This window comes from Thalassophryne amazonica, chromosome 20 (assembly GCF_902500255.1).
Source record: "Thalassophryne amazonica chromosome 20, fThaAma1.1, whole genome shotgun sequence".
Classification (NCBI taxonomy): Eukaryota; Metazoa; Chordata; class Actinopteri; order Batrachoidiformes; family Batrachoididae; genus Thalassophryne; species Thalassophryne amazonica.
The window spans coordinates 51,724,056-51,746,407 of NC_047122.1; the positions used below are offsets into that span (position 1 = coordinate 51,724,056).

At 40.6% G+C, this 22,352-nt stretch overlaps 1 protein-coding gene across 2 annotated transcripts in view; it reads left to right on the forward strand.

Annotated features, from left to right (window-relative positions):
• The window catches only part of LOC117502491 (N-acetylneuraminate 9-O-acetyltransferase-like), a 38,821-nt gene that overhangs the window by 1,927 nt on the left and 14,542 nt on the right, over window positions 1–22,352 (forward strand). The window contains exons 3-13 of one of the 2 annotated variants that reach the window (XM_034161545.1): window positions 9,396–9,440; window positions 9,537–9,599; window positions 9,694–9,738; window positions 9,819–9,942; window positions 12,634–12,848; window positions 14,192–14,611; window positions 17,941–18,030; window positions 20,823–20,942; window positions 21,789–21,949; window positions 22,049–22,124; window positions 22,245–22,346. In XM_034161545.1, the coding sequence (XP_034017436.1) occupies window positions 9,396–9,440; window positions 9,537–9,599; window positions 9,694–9,738; window positions 9,819–9,942; window positions 12,634–12,848; window positions 14,192–14,611; window positions 17,941–18,030; window positions 20,823–20,942; window positions 21,789–21,949; window positions 22,049–22,124; window positions 22,245–22,346 (1,461 nt within the window). Of the gene's footprint in view, window positions 1–9,395; window positions 9,441–9,536; window positions 9,600–9,693; window positions 9,739–9,818; window positions 9,943–12,633; window positions 12,849–14,191; window positions 14,612–17,940; window positions 18,031–20,822; window positions 20,943–21,788; window positions 21,950–22,044; window positions 22,125–22,244; window positions 22,347–22,352 lie in introns of both variants that reach the window. The other variant, XM_034161546.1, reaches the window with a different exon arrangement.

The following is a 22,352-nucleotide window of genomic DNA, read 5'->3' on the forward strand; positions in this document are numbered from 1 at the left end:
AAGATTTACAGTATAGCATTGCAGAGATGAAGTTTAGATTATCCATTATTAAAAAGCTACAAATCTTGAAAAAGTAGCAGTTTTTTCAGTTTTCCTGTAACATTGGAGTGTTAACCCTGCTATTCATGTTAGAAACCACTAAAAATCTAATCAAGCTGTTATATCTTGTTGCTACAAATGTTCACAAAACAATCTATCTCTAGTTCAGATATATATGGACATAAATGACAACAAAATATTTTTGTGTTTATCGTCTGGGTTGTAAAGGTTAAAAGTGGATTTCAGACGGATTCCGGTTGCTTTCCAGTCGTGTGAATATCCGATTGTGATTGTGCATGCCAGAACATGTCCTGTGAGGCTTCATCACGGCGTTTCTTTTCGGCATGCAGCTCCGCCGCAACGCGTGGAATTCCTCCGCCTTTGTTCCTCTTTCCATGACAAAAACTCCTGTAACAGTGAAATGTGCCGTTCATTTCTAAACTGGACGCTGTCTTGATCTGGTATGTCCTCTGACTAGCACAGGAATGGTGAAAAGACGTGGACATCAGCACTTTTTCGGCACATTAAGACAGACGTGCGGAGGAGTTCGGCGCGTCGTGGTGCAGCCGCTCGGCAAAGAAACGCCGTGATGAAGCCTCACAGGACATGTTGGGGCTTGTCCAGCTCAAGCGCAATTTCTCGGATATTCACACGACAGAAAAGCAACCGGAGTCCGTCTGAAAGACCAACACCGAGGTGGTTTTGTGCCGCGTCCCTCGGCTTCTTTTTCCATGAAAAAAAAACTCCTGTAACGGTGGAAAATGCCGGAAAAAGTGCTGATGTCCACGTCTTTTCACAATTCTTGTGCTAGTCAGAGGACATACCGGTTCAAGACAGCATCCAGTTTAGAAATGAACGGCACATTTCACTGTTACAGGAGTTTTTTCATGGAAAGAGGAACAAAGGCGGAGGAATTCCGCGCGTTGCGGCGGAGCTCCATGGTGAAAAGAAACGCCGTGATGAAGCCTCACAGGACATGTTCTGCTGTCCAGCTCATGCACAATCACAATCGGATATTCACACGACTGGAAAGCAACCGGAATCCGTCTGAAATCCACCTTTAAGCCGTCCTGTGAGACCAACACCGAGGTGGTTTTGTCCCACGTAATGAACAGAGCCGTGGCGCGTCCCTCGGCTTCTTTTTCCATGAAAAAAAAACTCCTGCAACGGTGGAATGTGCCAGAAAAAGTGCTGATGTCCACATCTTCTGCCTTTTTGTGAAAGTCAGACGAGGTCCCGGATCAACAAAGCTTTCAGGTTGGAAATGATCTGGTTGTTCCAGCGGGGTGTCAGCCTATCGATGGGGCTGGGAGCGCGCTGCGCTCTCACCAGTTGTGGGCCGTCCTTAAAGGGGCAGTAACACTCTTTAATCTGTTTAATCCCCATTAAAATCATCCCTGAAAGCCATATTAATTTTTCGAACGGTGTCCACCTGGAGGTCTCTTACAGTTTCTGGAAAAAAATTGATGCAGCAAGATCCAAATCATTCAGACATTTATTCGCAATAAAAAATAGACAGAGGGGTAGACCACACCTCACTCAAAGCCTGCTCACAGGCGAATGAAGCAACCGACAGGCATGAAAAAACTCACGCATGCGCATGAGGGTTCAAGCTTGTCTGACGCAATCACGCGTGATTCAAATCCATATGGTTTTTGAAAAAAAAAAAAAAGGTCGGATACTTTTCTAACAGACCTCGTATGTACATCAAAAATGATAATAATCAACATGTAAATTGATCATCATGCTGATCTTGTAATATGGTTCATGCAAATAAACACTTTTAAAGGTTGAAGGTAATCGCATGATATTTTATATTTGTTACATAATAGTTTTTACTATGAATTGTTTGATATTTAGAGACTTAATTTTTTTTTTAGTTTTTTTTGTAGCATTGTTTGTTTAATGGGGAGGATGTTTTTCAACATTATTTTTTTGTGGTTGTGTGTGTGTGGTGTGTGTGTGTTTTAATAACAAGGCATTTTTTAATCCTTCAAGACTCCAGTCCTTTTTTTCTGGATTATATGTCACACTGATATGGAGTTAAAATTGTCTCAATATTTGTAAATGCACGCAGGGTGATCTACAAATAATCATTGATTTGCAAATGTGTTCAGATATCCACAAATGCAAATTTCATATTTGTAACTTGTAAATTGGTCTTTGAAAATAATGTTCTATTTGCAAATATAAAACTTAATTTGTAAAAAAAAAAAAAAAAAATTACATTTGTAAAACTGGAAATTGTATTTGTGAATTGAGTTTCAGCATTTGTGGATCACCAATTACACGCATTCATCGCTTTCCTCTGTGACGTCATTTTGAGACATTCATTTCGCGAACACAGATCCACAAACAAATGCCGACTGATTCACAATACACGCACACTGGATATCCACTAGATGGCAGTGTGGTAAACTGTAAACTGCTTCTAGTCACCACTGAACAGACAAAAATGTCAATGAGCTAAATGTGTGCATGTTTTCCTCACTAAATGTTTAAAAAGGTCATTTTAATTGATTATACATTTACAAAGCATTATATTTAGCCTTACATTGGCAAAGCATCCTCTTGCAGTCCTCCAGCTGTCCCACAAAGTGCAAACAAGTAGTGTTCCTATTAGTAAGAAGGTTATTCCCTCTCTATTCACGAGCATGGTCTGTCACTTTGAGAGCATCAATCAATCTCAATCACCTTTTTCTTGTATAGCGCCAAATCACAACAAACAGTTGCCCCAAGGCGCTCCACATTGCAAGGCAAGGCCATACAATAATTATGAAACACAGTCTACGTCTAAAGCAACATAACCAAGGGATGGTCCAGGGTCACCCGATCCAGCCCTAACTATAACCTTAGCGAAAAGGAAAGTTTTAAGCCTAATCTTAAAAGTAGAGAGGGTATCTGTCTCCCTGATCTGAATTGGGAGCTGGTTCCACAGGAGAGGAGCCTGAAAGCTGAAGGCTCTGCCTCCCATTCTACTCTTACAAACCCTAGGAACTACAAGTAAGCCCGCAGTCTGAGAGCGAAGCGCTCTAATGGGGTAATATGGTACTACGAGGTCCCTAAGATAAGATGGGACTGATTTCAAAACCTTATAAGTAAGAAGAAGAATTTTAAATTCTATTCTAGCATTACAGGAACCAATGAAGGGAGGCCAACACGGGTGAGATATGCTCTCTCCTGCTAGTCCCCGTCAGTACTCTAGCTGCAGCATTCTGAACCAACTGAAGGCTTTTTAGGGAACTTTTAGGACAACCTGATAATAATGAATTACAATAGTCCAGCCTAGAGGAAATAAATGCATGAATTAGTTTTTCAGCATCACTCTGAGACAAGACCTTTCTTATTTTAGAGATATTGCGTAAATGCAAAAAGGCAGTGCTACATTTGTTTAATATGCGCTTTGAATGACATATCCTGATCAAAAATAACTCCAAGATTTCTCACAGTATTACTAGAGCAGGGAAATGCCATCCAGAGTAACGATCTGGTCAGACACCATGCTTCTAAGATTTGTGGGGCCAAGTACAATAACTTCAGTTTTATCTGAGTTTAAAAAGCAGGAAATTAGAGGTCATCCATGTCTTATGTCTGTAAGACAATCCTGCAGTTTAGCTAATTGGTGCGTATCCTCTGGCTTCATGGATAGATAAAGCTGGGTATCATCTGCGTAACAATGAAAATTTAAGCAATACCGTCTAATAATACTGCCTAAGGGAAGCATGTATAAAGTGAATAAAATTGGTCCTAGCACAGAACCTTGTGGAACTCCATAATTAACTTTAGTCTGTGAAGAAGATTCCCCATTTACATGAACAAACTGTAATCTATTAGACAAATATGATTCAAACCACCGCAGCGCATGCCTTTAATACCTATGACATGCTCTAATCTCTGTAATAAAATTTTATGGTCAACAGTATCAAAGCAGCACTGAGGTCCAACAGAACAAGCACAGAGATAAGTCCACTGTCCAAAGCCATAAGAAGATCATTTGTAACCTTCACTAATGCTGTTTCTGTACTATGATGAATTCTAAAACCTGACTGAAAACTCTTCAAATAGACCATCCTCTGCAGTGATCAGTTAGCTGTTTTACAACTACCCTCTCAAGAATCTTTGAGAGAAAAGGAAGGTTGGAGATTGGCCTATAATTAGCTAAGATAGCTGGGTCAAGTGATGGCTTTTTAAGTAATGGTTTTAATTACTGCCACCTTAAAGGCCTGTGGTACATAACAAACTAACAAAGATAGATTGATCATATTTAAGATTGAAGCATTAAATATGGTAGGACTTCCTTGAGCAGCCTGGCAGGAATGGGGTCTAATAAGCATGTTGATGGTTGGATGAAGTAACTAATGAAAATAACTCAGACAGAACAATCGGAGAGAAAGAGTCTACCAAATACCGGCATCACTGAAACAGCCAAAGATAAGGATACATCTTTGGGATGGTTATGAAGTAATTTTTCTCTAATAGTCAAAATTTTGTTAGCAAAGAAAGTCATGAAGTCATTACTAGTTAAAGTTAATGGAATACTCAGCTCAATAGAGCTCTGACTCTTTGTCAGCCTGGCTACAGTGCTGAAAAGAAACCTGGGGTTGTTCTATTTCTTCAATTAGTGATGAGTAGAAAGATTCCTAGCTTCACGAAGGGCTTTCTTATAGAGCAACAAACTCTTTTTCCAGGCTAAGTGAAGATCTTCTAAATTAGTGAGACGCCATTTCCTCTCCAACTTACGGGTTATCAGCTTTAAGCTACGAGTTTGTGAGTTATACCACGGAGTCAGACACTTCTGATTTAAAGCTCTCTTTTCAGAGGAGCTACAGCATCCAAAGTTGTCCTTCAATGAGATGTAAAACTATTGACAAGATACTCTAACTCCCTTACAGAGTTTAGGTAGGCTACTCTGCTCTGTGTTGGTATATGACATTAGAGAACATAAAGAAGGAATCATATCTTAAACCTAGTTACAGCGCTTTCTGAAAGACTTCTAGTGTAATGAAACTTATTCCCCACTGCAGGGTAGCCCATCAGGGTAAATGTAAATGTTATAAAAAATGATCAGACAAAGGGAGTTTCAGGGAATACTGTTAAGTCTTCTATTTCCATACCATAAGTCAGAACAAGATCTAAAATATGATTAAAGTGGTGGGGTGGACTCATTTACTTTTTGAGCAAAGCCGATAGAGTCTAATAATAGATTAAATGCAGTGTTGAGGCTGTCATTCTCAGCATCTGTGTGGATGTTAAAATCGCCCACTATAATTATCTTATCTGAGCTAAGCACTAAGTCAGACAAAAGGTCTGAAAATTCACAGAGAAACTCACAGTAACGACCAGGTGGACGATAGATAATAACAAATAAAACTGGTTTTTGGGACTTCCAATTTGGATGGACAAGACTAAGAGACAAGCTTCAAATGAATTAAAGCTCTGTCTGGGTTTTTGATTAATTAATAAGCTGGAATGGAAGATTGCTGCTAATCCTCCGCCCCGGCCCGTGCTACGAGCATTCTGACAGTTAGTGTGACTCGGGGGTGTTGACTCATTTAAACTAACATATTCATCCTGCTGTAACCAAGTTTCTGTTAGGCAGAATAAATCAATACGTTGATCAATTATTATATCATTTACCAACAGGGACTTAGAAGAAAGAGACCTAATGTTAATAGACCACATTTAACTGTTTTAGTCTGTGGTGCAATTGAAGGTGCTATATTATTTTTTCTTTTTGAATTTTTATGCTTAAATAGATTTTTGCTAGTTATTGGTGGTCTGGGAGCAGGCACCGTCTCTACGGGGATGGGGTAATAGGGGGATGGCAGGGGGAGAGAAGCTGCAGAGAGGTGTATAAGACCACAGCTCTGCCTCCTGGTCCCAACGCTAGACAGTCACAGTTTGGAGGATCCCAAAAAATTGGCCAGATTTCTAGAAATGAGAGCTGCTCCCTCTAAAGTGGGATGGATGCCGTCTCTCCTAACAAGACCAGGTTTTCCCCAGAAGCTTTGCCAATTATCAATGAAGCCCACCTCATTTTTGGACACCACTCAGACAGCCAGCAATTCAGGAGAACATGCGGCTAAACATGTCACTCCCGGTCTGATTGGGGAGGGGCCCAGAGAAAACAACAGAGTCCGACATTGTTTTTGCAAAGTTACACACCGATTCAATGTTAATTTTAGTGACCTCCGATTGGCGTAACCGAGTGTCATTACTGCCGACGTGAATTACAATCTTACCAAATTTACGCTTAGCCTTAGCCAGCAATTTCAAATGTCCTTCGATGTCGCCTGCTCTGGCCCCCGAAGACAATTGACAATGGTTGCTGGTGTCGCTAACTTCACATTTCTCAAAACAGAGTCGCCAATAACCAGAGTTTGATCCTCGGCGAGTGTATCGTCGAGTGGGGAAAAAACGGTTAGAGATGTGAACGGGTTGACGGTGTACACGGGGCTTCTGTTTAGGGCTACGCTTCCTCCTCACAGTCACCCAGTCAGCCTGCCTTCCCGACTGCACGGGGTCTGCCAGGGGGGAACTTACGGCGGCTAAGCTACCTTGGTCCGCACCGACTACAGGGGCCTGGCTAGCTGTAGAATTTTCCACGGTGCGAGCCGAGCCTCCAATTCGCCCAGCCTGGCCTCCAAAGCTACGAATAAGCTGCACTTATTACAAGTACCGTTACTGCTAAAAGAGGCCGAGGAATAACTAAACATTTCACACCCAGAGCAGAAAAGTACGGGAGAGACAGGAGAAGCCGCCATGCTAAAACGGCTAAGAGCTAGTAGCTACGCTAAGCTAGCGGATTCCCAAACAGGGAATCCGACACTAGACAGGCTGTGGAGCAGCACAGGTAACGCACGACAACAGTGCTAAAATAAAATAAAAATCCACTAGACAGGCTGTGGAGCAGCACAGGTAACGCACAACAACAGTGCTAAAAAATAAAATAAAAATAAAAATCCACAGGACAGGCTGTGGAGCAGCACAGGCAGCATGATTTAGTCATTTCACTCATTTTCTAAGACCCAGTATGTCCTCTTCACTCAGATCACCTTCTTGGTTTGCTGCACTTGACAACCAGTTAAATGGAGCTTTGCTGCCACCTCCTACCCAGTGGGAATTACAGTACTGTTTTAAGATCAGCTTGTCATGTGTAGATGGTGCCGTCTTGTGGCCAAAAATGATAATGCAGTATTTTTTACATGAATATTTTTTGCAATTCAGGTCGCAGGACCAGTCAAACAAGCATGACTTACAGACCGTGGGCCGTGTAATCAATATCCCTTTGGATTTTTGAGACTATGACTTACATCTGGGGCGTGTGCGAAAATGTTGGTAAATGAAAGCCTATGGTACCCCAAACATCATACTTTTTTTCACAAAATCTGAATTTTCAGCATTAGAACCACTGGCTCAGAATGTCAGTATGCATCAAGTATGTTATTTAAAACAAAATCTAAACAACAATAACACAGAAAGCATGCAGTAGACTTTAAAAAATACTTTCATCAGTATTTCTGGATGTTATTATTAAATAAGCAAAAAAAACATGGAACATTGTTTTGCAGACATGTACACATATCTGCATCTCTGCATTTAGGTTTTTTTTTTTACAATTACCAACGCAAGTTCTATTATACAATTATGCAATTGCATAAAATCACAATTACTGTGAAATCAATTAGCCCAGTACTCCAATTATGCAATTGGTGAACAGTAAAAACAAAACAGAAAAACTGGGCAGAGGTTCCCTGTGCGGTGAAGCATCTAAAGTCACAATAACCATTAATTCAAATGGCCATGAGGTGGTATTCCAATCCTGTAACTCCTGGAGAATAACTAAACAAATGAATAAATATAATAAAGGCTGGAGGTTCTCCTACATGTCTAGCAGTAAAGCATAAAAAAATCACAATAGTATTACTGTGAATTAGAATTGTCAGATCATTAGAAATGATAAGGCCGTGTGTGATCATGTATTTCATGATGTCGATCGATGCATCGAGTAGTCGTCTGTTGTGATTTCTTTGAATATCAATGGGTCACATAACCAACAACAGAATCCACGCAGACATAAACAGCACAATAATCTTCATTGTTTTGTATCACCATGACCAGCACATTAATACTTGACAATCTTCAAAAACAGCCACCCAAGTAGACAACAGCAGTGATACACACAGTCAGTGAGTAAGAGTGTTTGATTTATGATGTATAAAATTTAAGCTCACGTGAAATGAAATATAAAGCTTACCTACATATAGAACCTGCAGCTTCTGCTTTCTTTTTGATGCGTTTTGTGATTCTTTCAACCTGCTCCCATTCAGTAAAGTGTGAGTAGCAATTTTTGTATAATCCACCATCATTGGGTATTGGAGGTTTCCCATTATTAATACTGAAATCTGCCGACATGGCCAGCAACGCAGCTCCTTGCCATTTCTGCTTGTGCACCTTCCAAAGTCTTCAGTTTTGGAACATATTCTAAAAAAAACATGCAAATCTTCTCTGAAAATGGTACATCTTTGCACTTCTGGATGGAAAGATATGCATAAAATAGGCCTACACTTTTTCTTCATCCAAAGACGATGCATCCTGTTCACTGTGGGCAGCCATGTTGTCACCACACGTCACCGACACGCTGTTACAGCGATTGTCATTTGCCAGTTGCTTGTAATCAGTGGAAGGATTGGTTAGTTCCATTCGAGGCTTACTTCATCTTTAACAATGAATTTAAAATAGACATACGCACTAATGTTCCCAGATATTGCAGGTGAAAAGTAACTGAACATTTCCTGTAATATTCTCTACCAAATATACTACAAAAATCATGTGCGTCCTTTTTCTGAGTCACAGCATCAGAATATATTGGGACGGCTGGGTTATAGTCATAAGTGTTATAAGCGCCTTGGGGCAACTGTTTGTTGTGATTTGGCGCTATATAAATAAAATTGATTGATTGATTGATAGTCTGGAAATATGGCAGACAGAGCTGTTTGTATCGCTTGCAACAACTTCCCAGGAAGTTTTGTTTTGCTCTTGTACATTGTTGTACAAGAGCTCATAGATTTTCTCTGTGAACTGAGTGAAAATGATTTCTGTTTGCAAAAACAAAAAAAATGCAAATGTAAAGTATACCTATTTACATTCCAGTGATTTCAAGTGTATCTGCAGCTTTACTTACTGTATATTTTACTTATTTTAAGGCACATTGAGTTACCATCAAAAATTCAAAATCTGTTACATTACACTTATGACACAAGCACTTGTGACTCTGTTAATTTAATCTCAGCCAGGGAAAGAAGAAACGCAGTCTTCCTAACAGGCTTTCTCTTATCTCCATGTGTCATCTGAAGCACACGGACATTTCCTTTCAGGAAGACAGCTCTTCAGTTATTGTGGTGAGCTATTTATGGAAGCATTTTCCAACCGATGTCAGTTGGTTCACAATATATTCTGATTAAAGTTTAAAACAGCTGCTTGTGGGTTATGTTTAGGACTTTTTGTGGTGTCCTGAGGCGAATAATTCTATGAAGGACCGCTTGATAGCGTGGACGCATGTGAGTAGAGATGAAAAAGCTAACTTGGTGTTCTTGCCGTGGTTTGTATGTGTATTTGCTTTTTTCTAATTGCTGCCTTGCTAATATGTTGCAGGATTCTTCACCAAAGCCAGATGTTATTATCTTGGGAGCTGCCACAGTAAGCAGTGCATTTTTGTGGGGGTAGGAATGGGGGGGCGATTGATTGCCATGTTAATCTTTGTCATATGTTTCCCACAGTGGTCCATCAAGATGCACAGTGGCAGCAGTCAGACACTGCAACAGTACAAAGTTAACGTGACTGCCATGACTGTGCCCCTTGAGAGGCTGGCTGATCATGGAGAAGTCTACTGGGTGCTGCAAGGTAAGACCATAGATTGTGTAGAAGAGCCTTTTTGGAAACAAGAAAGTGTTGCTCTGGGTGTCGCCATTTTGGTTGTGATTAGTCAGGCTTAAAATGGCTAAAAAGGTAGAGCTTGAGCAAGATCCTGCATGACCTGGGCTGGACGAATGAACCCGAACACACGCCCATTTCAGAGCAAGCTAGCAGGTTTACCTTGGTGCGGGTGTTTATTAAATCATATTTTTGGGGATTGAGCAATAGTTTTCATAACGGTTGGCTTTGGTGTGGGCATTAAAAATTAAGACCAGCTTTCTTCAGTAATCACAGATTAACTGGATCTAATGTCATTAAGATACCAATAGCTGCTAATCGTGCTAACGAAAATTTCACTCAACCAAAATACCAGATGTACCAGCTGTACTATTACAGATATTTGTGATAAGAGGCTCAGAATGCACAAACATGGTCTTCCACTGACCATATACAGGAAACTGCATTTCCTGTATATTCATTTTGTGAATTGTTCTGTAATTTATGTTTGTAGCATGGCCCAAGCAGAGGGTCACCCCTTTGAGTCTGGTCTGCTTGAGGTTTCTTCCTCAGAGGGAGTTTTTCCTTACCACTGCTGCTCTGGGGGTTAGTAAGGTTAGACCTTACTTGTGTGAAGTGCCTTGAGGCAACTCTGTTATGATTTGGTGCTATATAAATGAAAATAAATTGAAATTGAAATTCTGCAATAAGTAGCAGCCACAGCTAGTGACCACTGTGCTCCACAAAAAGCTCTGAAGCTGAACTCTGTTCAGAGTGCCACCACACTACCTATCACTCATACCCACCACACCCCTAATTATGCACTTGTCATGGAGGTGTAAACTAGCTATAGAGACCAAAAACCTTTTGGTACCAGGCTGTAAACATGTTTATTTGTGCTCTAAAGTTAAACATTTTACATGTAACATGGGCTTCTATATGAACCGGCTTCCTTTTGAAGGCATCATCAATTGTTCAATAAAGGAACCCACAGCTTTTTTATTTATTTTTTTCTTCCGGGTGTGCCTCATTTTGGACGGGCCGAGCTTGCCACTTGGGTGAGACTAGCTTATAATAGGAGACTCAGTAGGCAACCTTTCATATAGTACAAATAACACTATGTAACACAAGTTTTGTTCCTGGCTTCTAAGTGTTATATTTCAACTGCTTATGTCTAAAGTCTATGGGAAAATGACTACATTCAGCACAAACTTTTATTTTATTTTTTTTAATGTTCTAGAAAGTTCTAAAAGTTTCTTGAAATTTCAAGATAATTCTGGAAACTTCTAGAAAATTCTGGACAGTTCTAGCAGTTAAAGAATATTCTAGAAGACTACTCAGTAGTAGTGAAGGCGAATCGAGAATATTCTTGAAAACAGACAAATTTCAAAATATCATTGTCCTGATCACAGAAGCAAAGTTTCTGTGGAATAACAGCTATTTTCTATTTATTTAAGGCATAACAGGTTAGGAAAACACACTGTACCCTGGAACAAAACAAAAATAAAAATTTGTTACATAGTTTTATGGATGTTTATGAGTACAATCGTAATTCACTGAGTTGAATAGAACATTCTATATGTCAACTCAGGAAAATATTCTTTTCATTGGGTGGAAAACTTTTTTTTTCATATAACAGTTAAATAGATACGTTTTTTGATATTTTACTTAAAATTAGACAGGTGAGAAACTGCTTACATTCCTTCGGTATGTGACCTTGGCCATCAATCAATGCAGCAACCACATAGTCAAGCCAAGCTTCCTCATACCATAGATGCATTTTATGAGAAGTTAGTGGAGTTGTTCAGTGGTGCGAAACATATAAATCCAAAATGAAGCGTAAATGGAACTAAATTACAGGAAAAATAATGGAAATCATACAGTGCTCTATTTTTCTATACAATAGGACAAATATTTAATACCACATGACATACAATCCATCTGTCCCCTTTACATCAGTGACTAGACTTGTTTAATGAATATGAATTAATTTATTTCAAACAAAGAATACATTCGTGACACGGCTCTAATTCTGTTGTTACTGGTTTGCCATCAAATCCCATGTGTTAAGTTGCACTTTGATTTTGAACTTTCCCTATAACACACAGCACATTTCGAACATATTTATTTTATTTGTTTACATTTATTAACTTCGGGGCTTAAAAAATACACAGACTAGATCAAAAGTGCTCAAAGAATACAGCAACGCCACACCCATATTTCATAGTGTCAGAGCGAGCGTAAGTCCTGTACAGACCTTGAGACCCATCAGGCTGGTGGTGATCCGTGGAGTCTGTTGCATGAAGCTGAAGCGAGTCCCACCTGAGTGTTAGGAAAGTAGAGAAACTGTTAACATGGACTTTTAAATGGTCAAGTTGACCAGCTTCAAAATGTTTAAAACCAATTTTCATGAAATTTGCAGTTTTCTGATATAATAGCACAGGGCTGTAAATTTGACATTGATGTCTGACCTTGATCTTTGGCAGACCCCAACCAAAGTCAGATCACTTCTCCACATCCACAGGGCCACCGTACCTGCAAGGTTGATCAAAATCAAGTTATGGTTTGTTTTTCCCACGCCAGGAGTATTTAAAATCTACATTCTGTAAATGTCAGCCTCTTTAATTCTCAAATAGGATCTGTTTAAATTGCACACAGTAACATCACACCCCTTTCTCACAGACCCAGTAAACGAGGAGATGTTGAGTGAGAACAGGAAGATGATCACCAACCAGCAGTTGGAACTGTACAACAAAGCAGCAGCAGATGCGCTCAACAGGAGCAAGCGTAACGGCAAGTCCCGGGTCAGACTGCTGGCTGCCTCCCGCCAGGCTGCCCTGGAAACTATCACTCAGTCAGATGATGGTTTGCACCTACCAGAGAGCACCAGGAACATCGTAAGTTCAGCTGAATCACATTTAAAGGCGATGAGATTGGTTGACCATTTATTATGATGCTTACTGTGTAAACACAGCTCTTGTACAGCTACATCATCTTCGTCATCTTTAGTTGACTCTTATTTCTTTCTCTCTTTTTTTTTTTGGTCAGCATAAAGTTTACAGTGTTGAAGCTAAGGAACTGTTTTGTACCTTTCATAATAAAGTTGACCATTTAGTTTTTGAGGTAGACTGAAGTTGGTCACTCAATACAAGATGATGTGATATGAATGTGTTTTGATTACGCAGAAACGCAAGTCGTATTACATCATGTACACTGCTGCTGTGTTATTAGAGTGCATTTTAGTGAAATCATACCGTTCAAAATTTCTGTGATGGGAATGCAGCTGTGTTTCCCATATTGCATCATAATGCATGTTACATGGTGTTTATTACAAACAGAGAGAGAAAAACACAAAGAGGGTCACACAGACACATTTCCACTTACAAAACAGGAGGCGCCAAAAGTAAAAAAAAAAAAAAATACTGACCCATTCACCTGGGGCCAAAGTCCACTAGGACTTTGTGTGAGGAGGAGAGCCATGTTTCTGTTGTTGAAACCCATAAAAGAGCATGGAGGGCTACAGGTTCAAGTGGTAGGCTTGAGTCCAGAAGATCCTCTGTTCAAATCCCCGTCATTGGAAAATCACAAAGGGCCCTTAGCTAATGTGCCTGTATGCAGTTGAGCAGCTTGCATGGCAGCACACTGACATCAGTGCATGTGTGGAGGTGAATGTGAGGCATCACTGTAAAGCACTTTGAGCTTCTGCTTCAGATGCAAATGCAGAGCATCTGAAAGAATGAAAAAAAAAAAAAGCCTCAAAGCTCTAAAGGCCTTGACTTCTGGGGTGCACTCATTGTGTTAATTTTTATGTGCATGAAGTAAATATGTAGCATCTGAAAGAATGAAAAAAAAAAAAAAGCCTCAAAGCTCTAAAGGCCTTGACTTCTGGGGTGCACTCATTGTGTTAATTTTTATGTGCATGAAGTAAATATGTAAATAATTTTGGCTGCACATGTGGCTATTTGAATAGGTCAGGTGGCTCACAAACTTCTAGTCTGTGCTCAAGAAATATATTTGCATTTATTGTTATCCATATAAACAACGAATAGCATCTCTCACACAGGGTTTTATTTTGTGTGCACTTTGCAGTTTGGCACAGCCTAGATGTTGTCATGTGCACATGATCTAATTAGACGTTGGAGATAAATGTATCTTTTGTACACACACACTGGGTTTTTTAAACTCCAAGAAACATTGTTTACACAATTGTGTTCACTATCCATGTTGTTGCTCCTGACAGGGAGCCATGGTCCTCATGAATTCTGTGTGCAATAAGCTACTGAGGCCCATTGACGGTTCCTGCTGCCAGAAGTCTCCGCCCCCGAACCTCCTCCAAAAACTGTCAGCGTGTTTTTTCTTGGGATCAGCCATAGTCTTTCTGGTCCTCCACGTGCTTGGCCACAACAGACACCGCCGCCATGTACCCCCTGATGTGGAGAGCATAGAGGAGAAGAAGCCCATGTCTGCAGCCGTCCTTTTGGGTCCAACAGGTCTCTTTCTGGCTCTGTGCAGAATGGGCGTCATCATGAGCTATTTTTACCTCTGTGACAGAGCAGATGTGTTCATGAAAGAGCAGAAGTTCTACACACACGCCACATTCTTCATCCCGCTCGTCTATATATTTGTGCTGGGAGTCTTCTACAATGAAAACAGTAAAGAGGTGAGGCACTGCTGAGTAGAGTTTTTATGCTGGAAAGCAAACATTTTCTAATCTTAATAAAACTCTTTACCTCCTATTGCAGAAGAAATGACTCCACTTATATTTTGCCTACTTAAAGTGGTTTGTATTTTTTCACTTTACGGTTTTGCATCAGCATTGTCTTGACTTACGTTCGGCGATGCATCCGTAGGAGTTTGCTTTTATAGTCTTATGTTGCTGTTGGACAGCGGTGAACACACAGTGCCATAAAGATGAAGGAAGAAACCCAGTAGTGTCCTGATAGAGTATTGGCATAGCATGGTATCTCTCCCTAGATGGTGTTATACATACAGCAGAGATGACATGTTGCTGAGAGCTGGAAGGGCTGCAGATCAGCACGTCCAAATACACTGTGCAGCATTTCAGTGTGCAGATAGCCATTCTGCTTTGCGTGCACCTGATGCTGTCAGATCTCAGAAGTGACGCAGAGTTGGTCCTGATTAGTGCATGAGTCAGGAAGAACAGGGACTGTGTGTGTGTGTGTGTGTGTGTTTCTCCGTTGAAGACTGGAATTTTGTCAGGAAGGAGAGCCAGATTATGCATCAGCTCCCAGTGCAGATCTCTAGTGGCTCTGCTGTGGTGACCCTGAATAACGGGGGGCAGCTAAAAGACAATAGACTGAGATCATGTGTAGCAGCACAGAAGCAAAAACTGGCCTTTGCTCACAATGGAGTCATTAATATTTATATCCTTAGGTTTTGTTACAAATGGGTTGCATTGTACAACTTTTTGCAAGAAACTTTTATGTCTACAAGAAATGACTTTTCTCTCTGCTTGTTGCTTTTAATGAAGCTGCTGCTAAACACACCCTCTGGGCGTCGTCTTAGTCTTTCCTACAAACTATGCAGGCGTGTCACACAGACCTGCTCTGTGTGTGTACTTTTCAGACTAAACGGAAATCCAGATGTAAAGAAATTAATGTTGACATGTTGGCTATATTTGTGTGATTCATTGGTGATTATGAGACTTTTTGCACCTTGTTGTTGCTTCTCAGTGGTGACACTAAACATTGTTCTGTCAGATCTCCAGATGTTTTGACAGATCTAAACAAAGCAGTTTGGGCCTTCTTGGGTCCGTCAGTGATATTTGAAAACATGTTGAGTGGTGAGAATAATCTAGTGTATTTGTATGGCTCATGCAAGTACTTGCAAATAACAGGGCTGTGAAATCGCCGCGGGATTCTGCGGATTTCATCATGGGGAGGAGGGGTAGGGTGTTAGTGATGTACTCTTTAATCTTTATCATCACTAAGTTTTTTTTTTAAATGCATATCGCAAAGCGTTCTCTTTTTTACGACATCGTGTAAGTTTTATAAGTCCGCGGACACTGATCTGTGTGTTACAGATACAAATCAGTTTCCTTGGATCCGCGGAGTTTCACGGAGGAAAAATGCCACTCAAAGCGTAGCTATTACGACAGTTGTCGTAAAGCAGGACTGGTTGGTTGCTGCGGCGACACTGCGTGGCTCCTGTGCGACTTCTTCTTCTTTGTCTTTCGGCTGTTCCCGTTAGGGGTCGCCACAGCAGATCAGTCGTTTCCATCTCACCCTGTCCTCTGTATCTTCCTCTGTCACACCAACCACCTGCATGTCCTCTCTCAGCACATCCATGAACCTCCTCTTTGGTCTCCCTCTTCTCCTCCTGCCTGGTGGCTCCATCCTCAGCATCCTTCTCCCTATATACCCTGGGTCCCTCCTCTGCACATGTCCAAACCATCTCAATCTAGCCCCTCTGACTTTGTCTGCAAACCGTCCCACCTGAGCTGTCCCTCTGATATGTTAATTCCTAATCTTGTCTATTCTTGTCACTGCCAAAGAGAATCTCAACATCTTCAGCTCTGCCACCTCCAGCTCTGCCTCCTGTCTTTTTGTTAGTGCCACTGTCTCTAAACCATACAACATAGCTGGTCTCACTACTGTTTTGTAAACTTTCCCCTTCACTCTTGCTGATATTCTTCAGTCACAAATCACTCCTGCCACCTTTCTCCACCCACTCCACCCTGCCTGCACTCTCTTCTTCACCTCTCTACCACACTCTCCATTACTTTGAACAGTTGACCCCAAATATTTAAACTCATCTACTTTCACCACTTCTACTCCTTGTAACTGCACTATTCCACTGGGCTCCCTCTCATTCACACACATGTACTCAGTCTTGCTTCTACTGACTTTCATTCCCCTTCTCTCCAAAGCATATCTCCACTTCTCCAGACTAGACTCAACTTGCTCTCTACTCTCACTACAGATCACAATGTCATCTGCAAACATCATAGTCCATGGGGACTCCTGTCTGATCTCATCTGTCAACCTGTCCATCACCACTGCAAACAAGAAAGGACTCAGAGCTGATCCTTGGTGTAATCCCACGTCCACCTTGAATGAGTCTGTCATTCCGACTGCGCATCTCACCGCTGTCACACTATTCTTGTACATGTCCTGCACTACCCTAACGTACTTCTCTGCCGTGGCTCCTGTGCGACGCTTAAGCTAAACTTAGCATGTGGACATCCCAAACTTTTAGAGCTTTCAAGTTTTTAAAAGAAGATTTGTGCAGCATGTCTGTGTCACGGACCGACGTCGCACAGACAGAAGATGGCGAGAAAGACTGAAAAAGTCTTATAAGGACAAGAATCTGTGGAATTGTCGCTGGCTTCGTCAACACACCTGAAAGATAAAAGAAACGGGAAAAGTGAACTGTGCCCTCTCAGGAAACACGGTAAGAATTTTTCTCTCTCTGGAAAATAAACATTCTGCTGTTCAAACAGGATTTTAGACAAGATTATGTAACTTTTTCACTAATCTAGACTTTCTTTCATTGTAAAAAAGACTGTGGCTTTGAATGGATTTAGGCTGCATGAATTTACACAAGAATATAAGTGACTTTTTACTATAAGGTATGTTATTGATATTTTACCATGATTTTTGAAATGCTGTAACAGTCGTTTCAGTCTTCAGAAATTTCATGTAGTTTAATTGTTCTGAGTGAATGCATAATTTGGTTTACAATTAAAAGGAAAATCATTCCAGGTCCTACTACCACGTCATATTCTGTTATTTCAACATCATCATTGACGGGTCAAATAAAAGGTTGAATATAGGATCATTTAAATATCCATTTTGAGATTTGTTCTTCCAGGAGATGCTGAAAAAGTATCATTAGATAAAAATTTAATTAGGGGCCCCAGACTCCGGCTCCTGGGGAGCACACCTGCTTCAAACCAGCAAACAAGAAGAGGTGTGTGTGTGTGTTTTGGAGTTTGTTTGCTACAGTTATGTTTTTATCCCCCCACAGACCAAATTACTCAACCGAGAGCAAACAGATGAATGGAAGGGCTGGATGCAGCTCGTCATCCTCATCTATCACATATCTGGAGCCAGCGCTGTAAGTACAATATGAGTGACTTTTATTTATTTAGGATTAATGCCATCAACCACATGCTTGCACGGCGCGCTGTCTGACGATTTTCTGTTTGGAGAATTTTTCTATCGTTTGGTCCAAACAAGCCCTGGGGGACTGGTCATGGTAAATTGGACTTTCTGACTGAATCGCTGTGGTCCCCCAGGAAGGGCAAAAAAAGTTTTTTTTTTTTTTTTTTTTTTTTTTTTTTTTTTTTCTTTTTTTTTCCAGAGTGAGAAAATCTGTTGAATCCCCTTTTCTCTAATTTTGCACAAAGATTCTTTGGGAGGCTGCCTTCAGGCACGAACAATATAACTGTCCTCGAATCACTGCTTGGTAACTCTTTCTATAATTCTGCGTATAGATTTCCTTGAATGAATGTCAACCAACACAAAGAGTTTCATTGAACTTGAATCATTCTAAAGATCCCCATGCACCCCCCACAAGGGTTAAAAAGCCATTCAGTGAATTTTTCTGAGATCTTGTACAGACATTCCTTGGGTCAGTATTTGGTCACGCTAAGTTGGACTTTCTGATTGAATCCCTTTGCCCCCCTCCCTTTCCAAGCAGGGCCCCAGAAGGGGAAAACCATTTCAGGCAAATACAACCCCTGACAAAAATTATGGAATCACCGGCCTCGGAGGATGTTCATTCAGTTGTTTAATGTTGTAGAAAAAAGCAGATCACAGACATGACACAAAACTAAAGTCATTTCAAATGGCAACTTTCTGGCTTTAAGAAACACTATAAGAAATCAAGAAAAAAAATTGTGGCAGTTAGTAACGGTTACTTTTTTAGACCAAGCAGAGGGAAAAAAATATGGACTCACTCAATTCTGAGGAATAAATTATGGAATCACCCTGTAAATTTTCATCCCCAAAACTAACACCTGCATCAAATCAGATCTGCTCGTTAGTCTGCATCTAAAAAGGAGTGATCACACCTTGGAGAGCTATTGCAATAAGTGGACTGACATGAATCATGGCTCCAACACTAGAGATGTCAATTGAAACAAAGGAGAGGATTATCAAACTCTTAAAAGGGTAAATCATCACGCAATGTTGCAAAAGATGTTGGTTGTTCACAGTCAGCTGTGTCTAAACTCTGGGCCAAATACAAACAACATGGGAAGGTTGTTAAAGGCAAACATACTGGTAGACCAAGGAAGACATCAAAGCGTCAAGACAGAAAACTTAAAGCAGTATGTCTCAAAAATCGAAAATGCACAACAAAACAAATGAGGAATGAATGGGAGGAAACTGGAGTCAACGTCTGTGACCGAACTGTAAGAAACCGCCTAAAGGAAATGGGATTTACATACAGAAAAGCTAAACGAAAGCCATCATTAACACCGAAACAGAAAAAAAACAAGGTTACAATGGGCTAAGGAAAAGCAATCATAGACTGTGGATGACTGGATGAAAGTCATATTCAGTGATGAATCTCGAATCTGCATTGGGCAAGGTGAACATGACTGCCTGAAGAGAACATGTAAATTTCCACAGTCATTGATGATATGGGGCTGCATGTCAGGTAAAGGCACTGGGGAGATGGCTGTCATTACATCATCAATAAATGCACAAGTTTACGTTGATATTTTGGACACTTTTCTTATCCCATCAATTGAAAGGATGTTTGGGGATGATGAAATCATTTTTCAAGATGATAATGCATCTTGCCATAGAGCAAAAACTGTGAAAACATTCCTTGCAAAAAGATACATAGGATCAATGTCATGGCCTGCAAATAGTCCGGATCTTAATCCAATTGAAAATCTTTGGTGGAAGTTGAAGAAAATGGTCCATGACAAGGCTCCAACCTGCAAAGCTGATCTGGCAACAGCAATCAGAGAAAGTTGGAGCCAGATTGATGAAGAGTACTGTTTGTCACTCATTAAGTCCATGCATCAGAGACTGCAAGCTGTTATAAAAGCCAGAGGTGGTGCAACAAAATACTAGTGATGTGTTGGAGCGTTCTTTTGTTTTTCATGATTCCATAATTTTTTCCTCAGAATTGAGTGAGTCCATATTTTTTTTCCCTCTGCTTGGTCTAAAAAAGTAACCGTTACTGACTGCCACAATTTTTTTTTCCCTGATTTCTTATAGTGTTTCTTAAAGCCAGAAAGTTGCCATTTGAAATGACTTTAGTTTTGTGTCATGTCTGTGATCTGCTTTTTTTCTACAAAATTAAGCAACTGAATGAACATCCTCCAAGGCCGGTGATTCCATAATTTTTGCCAGGGGTTGTACATCCAATGAGTTACTTCATGCCACGTTCCCCAAATTTGGTCAAAATTACTCTTTTTGTCCAGAGGACTTCATATGATTATCCAGAATCAGGAAGCTGCGACTGAAGCAGGATTTCATAAACACAGCTGATGTGTTTAGCTGATGTGTTTAGCACCACTTGCCATGATAACCTTGGACCAATAAGGAGTCCAAGATAATCTGCAGAAATAAACTAAATTCCTGAAATCACAAGCTGAAGTATGTGGCATAAAAACTGGTTAAATGAAGCACATGCTGTCTGTTCTTCTCTCTGCTACATTGTGATGTTGTGACATTATTTTAGTTTAAGAAAGTTTAAGTTTCTTCTAATTAAAAGGTTTGATGTGCACATATGAAATGGGGTTAATTTGATCTTCTCCTGCCTCCAAAATAGTTGTCATCCATTGGAGTATGAGATGGACTGAATGCCATATGAAATGGCAAGAACCTGCAGTCGCACATGTAATCATTGTTGAATAATGTTTGGTGTTTGTTTTTTATATCTTTAAGTTTATCCCAGTGTACATGCACGTGCGGGTGCTTGTGGCAGCGTACCTTTTTCAAACTGGATACGGACACTTCTCCTTTTTCTGGCTCAAAGGAGACTTTGGACTCTATAGAGTTTGCCAGGTGAGAGCACCATCAGTTGTGTTCGTATCAGTGTCCGCATGCATCATGTTATTTGTGTTTAAAGCAAAAGGAATTGATCTGAAGAAATATTGGTTTCGCATTTCTCACGTACGCAGCTGTGAAATTTAAGCAGCGATGGGTTTCGTAAGTCAGCTATGATGACTGTTTCTTTCAAAGCAGCGTGACTGGGAATGTGGGAAGAGGATTTGGATTGGGAGTCCTCTAGCAGGTTGTTGTGCTAAGCTGATAAGAAGACATCCAAGCACGCAATGTTTAAATGTTGCAAAATATACTACATTTCACTCTGAAGCCCGAGCAGTGTAGCCGGAGTTAAAGCAGACGCACTTAACAGTGCTAACTGCTGACACTGATTTAAAATTAATACATTTTTTATATGACAACTTCATACTACAAAAAAAAAAAAAAAACATTTTTCTGGATTAACGTTAGGTGCTATGACTGATTTAGCATCTGACTTAGTGCTTAAAAATACATTTACAACTTGAAATGTCAAGCATGTTTTAAATGGTAAGTGGACTGTTTTTATATCACACGTTTATGCTCAAAGCGCTTTGCAGTGATGTCTCACCTTCACACACACTAAAACACAGATAACAAGGTGTTGCCATCTGAGGTGCCCAGCTGCACACTGGGAGCAACTTTGGAATTAAGGACCTTCCCCAGGGACAGTTTATAAATTTTCTGGTTTGACAGGGACAGCTATAGGCTACGACAAGTAGTCAAGCTAACAAATATGAACAAAGAACTACTTCCTGTGACCATAGCGGAGCTTAAGAGCAAGGCGCTGTTGTCACTAAGTGATCTGAGCTTCTTTGTCTGCTCCAGGTGCTGTTCCGTCTGAATTTCCTGGTCTTGGTTCTGTGTGTGGTGATGGACAGACCCTACCAGTTCTATTACTTTGTTCCTCTGGTTACCTTCTGGTTTGTCATCATTTATGCCACACTGGCCATATGGCCTCAGATCCTTCAGAAGAAGGCCAACAGTAGGTGTCAGAATGGTCAATCCATGCACATTATTAAATGTCAGCAGCATCGATGCATGTAGAAAGGTTCTTGGTTTTGCTTCCTTGTTTCCTGTGCAGGCAGCGGCATGTGGCATTTGGGGGTTCTGGCGAAGTTACTGGGCCTGTTGCTGTTCATCTGCTTATTTGCCTATTCACAAGTGAGTGGAATGTGCCATCGCGCCAAAGATTTTACGTTTGTAAAAGCAGTCGATAAAGTGTGCTGTCATTGTTTTGCTTGATGCCCCGATGACCTTTGTGTTTGGGCTTTGGGGCTGCAGAGTCTGTTTGAGAGCGTCTTCTCCGTATGGCCCGTTGCCAAACTGTTTGAGCTGAACGCAAGCATCAGCGAGTGGTGGTTTCGATGGAGACTGGACCGATTTGTAAGT